The sequence below is a fragment of the Palaemon carinicauda genome, chromosome 1 (assembly GCF_036898095.1).
Source record: "Palaemon carinicauda isolate YSFRI2023 chromosome 1, ASM3689809v2, whole genome shotgun sequence".
NCBI classification, from domain to species: domain Eukaryota; kingdom Metazoa; phylum Arthropoda; class Malacostraca; order Decapoda; family Palaemonidae; genus Palaemon; species Palaemon carinicauda.
This window is the reverse complement of record NC_090725.1, coordinates 210647570-210657569: the sequence shown is the minus strand read 5'-3', so window position 1 is coordinate 210657569 and position 10000 is coordinate 210647570. Positions and strand designations below refer to the sequence as shown.

The 10000-nt window shown below is 36.3% G+C and overlaps 2 protein-coding genes across 5 annotated transcripts in view; one reads left to right on the top strand and one right to left on the bottom strand.

Moving 5' to 3' along the window:
* Positions 1-10000, top strand: part of Ubr1 (Ubr1 ubiquitin ligase) — a 138655-nt gene that overhangs the window by 77566 nt on the left and 51089 nt on the right. The window lies entirely within an intron of this gene.
* LOC137653786 (endothelin-converting enzyme 1-like) lies at positions 3869-7056 on the bottom strand. The gene has a single exon (XM_068387434.1). It carries the CDS (start codon positions 6688-6690, stop codon positions 4189-4191), a length of 2502 nt encoding a protein of 833 aa, XP_068243535.1. The 5' UTR covers positions 6691-7056; the 3' UTR covers positions 3869-4188.

Genomic DNA, 10000 nt, shown 5'->3' with positions numbered 1-10000 from the left:
TGCAAGTATAACCATATCCCTTTCTTTATGAATACCGCCCAATGTGTCTCCTTTTTATCTTATCCCAAGTATCATTTGATATCCATGGTTTTCTCCTTTTAACTGCATGTCCCAAAACTTCACTACCAACTGACTGATATATGTTCTTAATATCACTCCATTCTTCATTAATTGTCTACTTTTTGGTTTTTAAAGTCTCTTAGACTGGAAATTGATTCCTACATTAAATTGCAAAGTTTTCTCTGTGCACATCTTCTAGAAGCTTGGTTGTATCACACCTAGGTATTCTTTCTACATTTCTGTTGGGTGCTTTCAGTTTTAATTTCAGTGTGGCAATAAGGAGCTGGTGACCACTACCAATATCTGCACCTCTATAGTTTCTTACATTTCTCCGTCCTCCTCTTTATTAATGGCTCTGTGATCTATCTGATTTTTGTAATTGCCACTTGGTGAAGTCCATGTATATATGTGAATGCCCTTGTGTTGGAAAAGAGTACCTCCGATAACAAGATTGTGTTGAACAAAACTTATAAATTTTGCCCCATTTTCATTTGCAACTTCGCCAAGACCCTCAACACCCATCACATTATTTATATCTCGATTATTCTTTCCAACTTGAGTATTAAAGTCACCAATCACAATTTTCATATCTCTCTCTGGGATTTCATCTACTACACTCTGCAGTTCTTCATAGTATTCAGCTTTCCTCTCTTCAGGGGAATAATTTTTTGGTGCATAGGAAACTCATACTCATATTGCATTGCTTCGATTTAAACTTTATAAGTAATAATCTACTATTGACAGCTCTCCATTCCGTTAATGCCTTTTCTGCTCTTGGTGTCATCATTTTACACCGTGTTTCAGTTAGGGCAAAGATATCCAAACTATATTTCATAAATTCATTCTCCAATTGCTGTAACTTCCCAATCTGATTGATGGCTCTAACATTCCAATTACCATTTTCAATTATGCTTTAGTAGTTGTAAACTGGGAGATTTTTTGCGCCCCGCTATGCCCCGTACGGGGGCCCACTCTGTCTTTTCGCTTTCCATAGACTGACTAAGTTCATAGAGGATTCATTGGCTAAATTCATCAAAGGATAGCCAGTTTTGTAAATTAGTATATTGATGACATTTTTCCAAGCTTTAGTTATAGAGCATTCTTAGAGACATTTTGTGTCAAGTTCAATGAGTTTTATTACGATAAAATGCCCATATGTTATTAAATGAAATGTTAGGCTATCTTCTCCTGCTGCTTGGCCTCTTCATGCCGTATAATGACTTCTTCCCCTATTGTAACTTTTATTACTGGTTTGGGTGTTTCATTACTTCTATTGGTAAAGCATTTCTTATATAACTATTGTATAGAAATGCTCTGTAATTTTTATCAATCCTTCCCTTTTGTTGATAATATTTCCATTTTCATCCTTTAAAGCAAACATCTGTTGGCACCCTGTTGAAAGTTTCCTTTTCATCATTTTGATGCTTCTTTCTTTCTTTAGTGTTTCCTCAATTTTGGTCTTATTGTGTTTAGGAATGTCTTGGGATTTTCATTTTATTGTTTTGTATAGTTCTGCTAATTCTATTTCATTTATCTAGGATTCTACCCCTTTACATTGTATTGTTGGTTATTTAGCCACTTGCTCCAGATTGTGTTAAACCTTTTATTAGTTTTCGATTCGTGTATATCCCAATTGCTTTGTTCTGACCTCTTGGCTTTTCTCTTTTTGTTGATATATTTGTCTCGCTTCCTGAATTTTGTATGAAATGTATTTTTTTTTTTTTTTATAAAGTTTTCTATATATTGCATGTTGCTGTTGTTTACTTTTATACTTAATTTGTGATTTGTTGTTTTCTAATAGATATTTCTCCCATTTATTTCGAAAGCTTATTCAGAAGTTTTTTGGTTATAATTTAGTTGCTCGATCATCATTTTTAATTACACTTTCATATGTTTTTTTTCTTATTCCGAATCACATTCGTCCGAGGATTTGTTAGTTTCACATTCTTTCACACTGTAATTCGGACTGTTATTCCTTCAAATGTGTTTTAAGTGCTATGCAATTTTTATATAGATCCTTATTTGTATTTTACGTTTCGTTTTTGCAATTATAAATGGTTATTGGTATTAGATCAGATTAGTAGTATTCATTATTCACATTTAGATTTGTTTGTTCATTGGTTATCACGACTAAAAACTGACAATTACTTAGTGGGTGGCTTAGCGATGAGGGAGGTGCGGCTTTATACGACATCCAGAAACATGCAGCTCCTGGGAAGAGTCAGGATTAATCCTGAGCAGGGTTAAAAGAATGAATCATGGGAAGAATGAGGGGCTTAGAAACGGTTCTTGCTTTTAATGAGGGAGGAGGGGAGTGGAACGAGTGACCTTCGCCTTATTTTTCTCATTTTTGGTGACTCCCGTGCTTATTTCTTTCATTTGCATTTTGTCTTTGCTGTAATTCGGTAATTTGGTGGAATTAACTAGAAACTTAAATCAAAACCTCTTGTAAAATATCTTTACTTTTCGGTGTCTGATCTTCTTATAGCCCGTCAAATTTTATATTTCTGTTGAAATTGATCACATAGAGTATCTTTGGTTCATGGTAAATATTTTTGTTAGGAGATCTTTTCCTTGGCCGAGTAGAGTAATAATTGTTTTCTAGGTTGGTTAAAACTAGCTGTATATTGGTGGGAATGTGAAACCGGTGTTGGTGCGTCTTTGCTGTTAAAGTTTTATTTGTTTGAAATAGTTGCACCAGTTCTTTATTAAAGTAATAGTTGTCATTGTTATTTTAAGAACAAAGTATTGCAGTCGATTTATATGAAAAGAAAATGGTTTAAGATGATCATCAAGTAGTTTTAACGCTAGACCGATAACTGTATTTCAAGTTTACAATGTGTGCCGATTGACGCGAGAAGAGGAAAATTGGGTTCAATTATAGCAAGTTAACATGGTTTTGGAACTTTATAATATTGTACAACGTGGTTTTAATAACATAAATTAAAATACCGACTAATTCCATTGTTTGAGATTACTAATAGTTAATCAGAAATAGCATTTTTATCGTTAATTTTCAACAATCTTAATTGGTTAGGTATCCTCACTGCAGTAAATGAATGTCGTTTGCAACTATGTTTTGGAAGTAAGATAGATGGGGGCTGACCTTGGTCCTGCAGCAGCCTTTCTAGCAAAGCAAATAGCGACACCAGTTGAAAAAGCAGTAAAGACGTAATTGACTGTAGTTAATTGGCTTCTCAATATCTTGCATTTATAAATAGTAATTTAATCTAGTGGTTGATTTTTGGTGCTTTGGGAAAATAAAAATACTAGTTTCTAAACAAATATATATTTATTTTGCCATGAATGCTTGGAAATGCAAATGTTTCTTATATAAATGCGTACATTTTACAAAAGGGTGGGCCTCAGTTTGAGTGCATAGTTGAATAAAGTTATTGTTCTCATCTAAGAGAACGTTTGCAGTACTATAGTGATATGATTTTTAAAGATATTAAGTATATTTTTACTTTTGTTCTGTTACGCGTAATTCACATTTTTTTAATTGTCAAATATTACAAAATGTTTTTTTTCATAGCACTGGGACGTCTCCCATAAATACCCTGTTGAAAATCTTGCTAATATATTCACTTACAACTCCTCCACATTATAACCGTTTTAATGTGAAAGCCACACTTCTTATATTTTGAAAATCAGCTTACATTAATTTGTAGTTTATATATATATATATATATATATATATATATATATATATATATATATATATATATATATATATATATATATATATATATATATATATATATATATATATATATATATATATATATATATATACACACACATATAATCACAGTCAGATTCCCTAACACATTCAAGATAAATCATTTTAATGGGACCAACATTCGTGGGTATCACTTTTTTATACGTGTCTCGTCTCCCAAGTAAGATTGCGCTTTTCTCTTTTGATATCAGCCGATATATGATTGTTATCACACGTCTAACATCTTGATGTACACAGGATAAATCGACTAAGTTGTATCACGCGCTAACTCTTACAAACTAATAACCACTCTCTTATTTTAGTCAACGATTATTGTCGAATAATATTTTCAATCCGATACACCATTTGTTTCTAATATGCACACCCTTAAAACACACACGTCTATCTCACCATATATTACACGTCTTGTTTCGGATGGGGTTCATAAACGAACCTTTTGGGCAGTTGAAAACTCGCTGGAACTCGGGAGTATTGGCTAGCGTCGCTCGAACCCTGACTGGATGCGGTGGGTAATGGTCGATTCCCTTGAGAGGTTCCCCTGGAGGGGAAGCTGCACAAAAAAGCTGGGCGTAGTGGAGAAAGAACAGCTGATCTGGAGAAAGCCCTCTGTCCGTCATAAACTCCTTCAGGGACTCTGGAAATTTTTCCGTTCGCAGTCGATGCTGAACAGTCTTGTAAGCCGTGCCTATGCTTCCATCGTCGGCCATAACCTCAGCGATAGTAAGAAGCCCTTCAACGGGGTAGTACCTTTCTGAGTATTCGTTCACACGACACAAGACCCTTTGCACGAAATTCGTAACTGTCGATTCATCCCACAGCGTCGCGTTCGTGCGACCGTAATGGTCACGGGTGCGACCGACGAAGTCGATGGCGTGTCCGATCTCGTGACTGATGAACAAGCCCATTGTGGCATAGGAAAGGACCTCTGGTAGGTCTTGGGTGTACAGGGGATAAATAAAGCCTCCCAATGGGACGAGGAGTGTGTTCCGGCGATAGACGTAGAAGCTAATGATGGACATGGGTGACAGAATTTCCCATTCAGTGTAGATACCCGGTTGGCGTAAGAAGCGCATTTTTCTTTCTTGGTTGAATCTTAGTAAATTAATTTGGTTTTGAATTAAATGACCTTCCTTGAATTCCAAAGACTCGTATGTGGATTGGAGTAGAGACACGTCGTCTAGTATAGGTGGGTACCCAACCATGATATTAATGTGATTCAGTTTATTCATTAGTACTTTCTTGGCTTCTTCGGTCAACCACTGAAAAGAGTTTATATAGTCCTTGTATGTGTCACGGATCTTGAGCGCCATGTCTTTTACCGAGGCAACAATATCCTTCACCTTGGTCCTCTTTGGTAGTTGTTTTTTCACTGTTGTAAGGAGTAAGTACCCCATCGGGATAGCAAGTCTGTCTTCCAGTTCCTTAATGCAAGGCCGATAGCGAAAGTTTGGCAGTTCCAGCGTTTTTTCTCCGCTAATACCGTCAAACAGAGGCAGTATAGCATTCCTTGCTTCTTTGTGAAGAAACTGGCTGTAATATTGAATGACCTGCCAGCGGAGGTACTTGTAAATTCTCTGTGATCCATTACGTGAAATTTCAGCCTTTATTTTGTCTGACAGTTGGACGAGGTATTCTTGAATCATGGATAGAATTCTCTCGGTAGTGGAGATGAACGCCCCTACTTTATTGAAGCCAGCATTGAAGTATTTATGCCAGTCTAAGAATGGAGCCAGATCATTCAGTTGTGACACGTTGGTGGTATTTACCAGAGGAGAACCATTCAGTGGCTGATAAAGTTTCAGTTGATCGACTATGATTTGGGCTTCATTTTCCGGGTTGCCATTTCTGTACGTGCCGACGATTTCCAGTAGGTTTTGTGCATATTTCTTGTATATTTGAATCAGTTCATTGTTCCCCTCCACAATCGTCCCTTGTGGTAGGAGATCTAGGTTAGGAGCCGTCAGTTCGATGACCATTTGATTTTTTATGCTGTTATCCATTTCAACCTTCCATCCGAAGAAAGCATGCACCGTCAGATCATGATGCACATACTCAAGTATGTCCTGGAAGACTGTCATCGGTTGAAGATCACGGAGTTTTGAGTCGTACATGTCGTCCATCTTGGCGAGGATTTCCTTTAGGGGTGATGCCCCCAGGTCAGTAAGATTAGTTTCATTCTCACAAGTGTTGTAATAAACACCGACTAAATTGAGTATGAACGGATTTGCATCTTCTAGTAAAGGACGACTCTTGCTACCTTCCTTGGGTGGCAATCCTTTGGCCTGACGAGCCACGTTATCGAGTTGTTCTTGCATCATATCCCAAATGGTGACAGTCAACTCTTCAAAATTACTCCAGCGGGAAACTCCTGTCGGAGGGGGATTGTGAATGTGCCACCTCCCACAAGCATACTCGTAAAAATCGTTACAAGGTTCGACTGTCTCATTCATGGCCCCTTCAAGATTTTCAACCACGAAATTATGAAATCCTTCTGCTTCTTGTAAAATCCAAATGTCATCGTCATCGTTGGGTACAGCCGCCTGTTCCGAAGTCAATGTGGAATTTGAGGACGTTGACAGAAGGGAAATTAATACTACGGTTAAAACTAGGACCGAGACCACAAGTCCTGCAGCAGTCACACAGATAATCCATCTTTTCATGGCACGGGTCTCTCGTTGTCTACGGCTTTCCATGTCTTCCTCGTCGTGTTCGGGGTCCTGAGGATCATTGGTTGCCTTGCTTCCAAAATTAACCATTGTTTTTGGCACCAAGTCGAGAAATCTCTCCGACAACTTTTTTGAATGGGACCTTTCCATTTTGGAGATTTGTTGATGCACGTTATTGGGCGTCATGTCGGAGTCAGAAGGCGTATCCAAGTTTGATGACATTTTATTTATATATTTTTTAGTTTAATTAATTAAAAGAAGTGACGCAAATTTCTATCGTTTTTCAAAAGCGCGCACGTCTCCACACTAACCCATGTCTTTTCGTATAATTATCTTTTTGTTTAATTAGATTAATATCTGCGTTGAATATGAGTCTGCAATGCAACTCAGTTTTGAAACAAACTTATTCTATATTTCAAAGTGACATAATTTCCATAACTGTTGTCCTTTGTGTCTCAGAGCACAGTGGAAAGTAACGATTATATCCAACGCAAGTGAAAGGATTCGTGGAGGGGCGAGCTCTCGCCGTCCGATAGGTACAGCAACAAGATAGACACTGATCATGGCAGGAGGCAGGCATGCCACCACTCTCAGAAAGGGACTGGTTCTAACGAAAGCCAGTCACTATCACTGAACCAAGGCACGAAACGTCTCTGGGTGCGGAAGGGGAGGGAGGGAGGGGGGGGGGGGCTTGTTAGAAAGGGGTTATGGCTGGCTCTTCCCTGGAGAAGTCAATTCACTTTCAACAACCCCCGAAAATTTGCAAAAGGTTTCGTACATTCTGTTCTACAGTTTATATTAATTGCGTAAGATGTTCTTAAAGGCGTAACTGCTGGGAATTTCGGTCTTAACAAATCGTGTGCAAGGAAGAAGATTGAGGATGACACAAGGTTGGTTGAAAGGTTGATCATCTAGGGTCCTTGAAATGTGTTGTTTTCTTTTGATTAGACGCGTTTTATTTGTGTGCGGATAGAGTATCTGATTGACAAGAATACAGGCGTTTTTTATTCGGAATTTTATTTAGAATATTTTATAGTTGCCAAAAATTACTTTTACAATGCAAATGTATTAGCATTGTTCTTGTACAGATTCTTTTTTCGAAACCTTTAGGATTTCTTAACAAAAGAAATGTGTTGTATATTTATCAATATAGAATCATGCCGTGTTGATGTTACTCCCCTCTCGTCCCCCAGAGTTGGTAACAGGTTGAAAACCACGATATAATGATAGTCTTCTCTTTTGGAAGTAACGGATGTGGCATTAGGAAGAACGAAGGCCGCACGTGAGGGTTCTTTCGTGCATCTGTGCATCGTGTATGGCTGGCAAACTAAAGATTATCGCAGGTTAACTAAACTCAGCTATTAGGTTAACAATTAATCTGAAAATAATTATGGATTAAATTGACAGTTCCATATAATTAGGCAATCATTCATTCATTATATAATTGATTTTTTTAGATAAACACACGTGTATATATATATATATATATATATATATATATATATATATATATATATATATATATATATATATATATATATATATATATATATATACAACCGCATGCACACTAATGGACCCGACACTTCAAAAATTACCACACGTAATTTTAGGCAGTTTGTGGGAGGCTGTCGTGCTGTCGTTTCCGGGTGGTTGCCGCACAGCGTGACAGGAAGGAAATATATATATATATATATATATATATAATATATATATATATATATATATATATATATATATATATATACAGAGAGAGAGAGAGAGAGAGAGAGAGAGAGAGAGATCGTTGTTTCCTTTAAAGGTAATGCGATAATTTGTTTAAGATGATTTTAGGGTAAGAGATTTTTTTCTGGGGTCATTAATGATAATTTATAGGCGAAGATGATAAAACGTTGCTGTAGTATTAAAATTACTTAGACGAGAAACGATGAAGATATATTAGATGTGGTAGAGAACGAAGGAAATTTCTTCTCTGATAGGCCAAGTGAAAGTAACAAAAACACAAATATTACGCTATTCTCAATGATTGCTGCCAGTGTTCCGGTGCAAGATCTTTCTTTCTCTCTTCAGTTCTGCAGTTCTGTTCCAATGTGATGAGTTAGTTGCCTACTGCATCATTATCGTGTAGCCGGGGGATTGAACAAGGGTTGTCTGATGTGATGCAGGTAGATGGGAAGAATTCTTCAATTTATCCAGTTGCATGTCAGATGTTTCTTTTTTATTATTGTAGGAAAGATTTCCTTCTCATCTTTAAGATGGAATTTTTTTCAGCATCTCTCTCTCTCTCTCTCTCTCTCTCTCTCTCTCTCTCTCTCTCTCTCTCTCTCTCTCTCTCTCTCTCATTTTATGCATATTTTTACTAGTGCGTCACCTTTAATAAAGGACTGCTAAATATTTTGATAGGTATGCAAACACATAATTTCAACCTTTCCCACCCTCCCCTTCAACTACAACCCATTGGTGTAGCAAATTGTGGGAGAGATTGTTTCTGATTATACCTCCCGGGGTTACCCCCTTTCACCAAAGTCTAACACCAGGGTATGACTACTCCCCCTCCCCCCCTTATGTGTGATAGGATATATATATATATATATATATATATATATATATATATACACACACATATATATACACATATATATACACACACACACACATATATATATATATATATATATATATATATATATATGTATGTATGTATGTATGTATGTGTGTATATATATATATATATATATATAAATATATATATATATATATATATATATATATATATATATGTAGTAGGACACTTGTTCTTTATTATATAGGGGAGATGTGTTTATATTTTATATTCAGTGGTGTAAAATAAATGAATTAATATATATCTGATTAAAAGTAAACAATACTAAACGGTTTAAATTTGTTTCCTGCATTTTTTGTGGGAACCCCTCTTATTAATTACATCACCTTATCTCCTGTACTACGAGTTTTTGAAAAATATTGATTTCTTGACGGCTAGGCCGTAGAAGCTCCCATACTGATTAAGTCTGATTAGTACTTTTTAGTTTTCATTTGCCTGCTATGTCATTTTAGACAATATGAATAAAATTCACAGATATGCTATTGGGATAGGCTATAGTCGGGAGACTTTGCAAGTCAGTCAACTCGATGATCTCAGAATGGCCTCTGGACCATTACTACATACGGATTAGTTATTACCTAATGAAACTAGTATAGCGTCTAAAATTTCACCTTACAGTCAGCATATTCAACCTCATTTGACTCGATTAGTTCAAAAGAGTGTTTACAAGACTCTTCATAAGTTTTTCTTTTTTTTTTCTTTGATCTACGATACCAATTAAAACGGAATCTACTCGCGTATACAAATTTCTCTTGACTGTATCAATTTGTATTCACGGTTCTGTATTTATGGCTACTTAGACTTATGGTTCTCAGGGGAGTAGTTACACAGACTTGTCAAACAGACTTGTCAAATATGATTGTCTGTATTTCATAGTATCTAATCATTTATGTCTTAGACTGAAAACAA

Bases quoted from the DNA above. Each gene is read 5' to 3' on its own strand.
- LOC137653786 (XM_068387434.1), bottom strand. From the start codon at position 6,690: ATGTCATCAAACTTGGATACGCCTTCTGACTCCGACATGACGCCCAAT.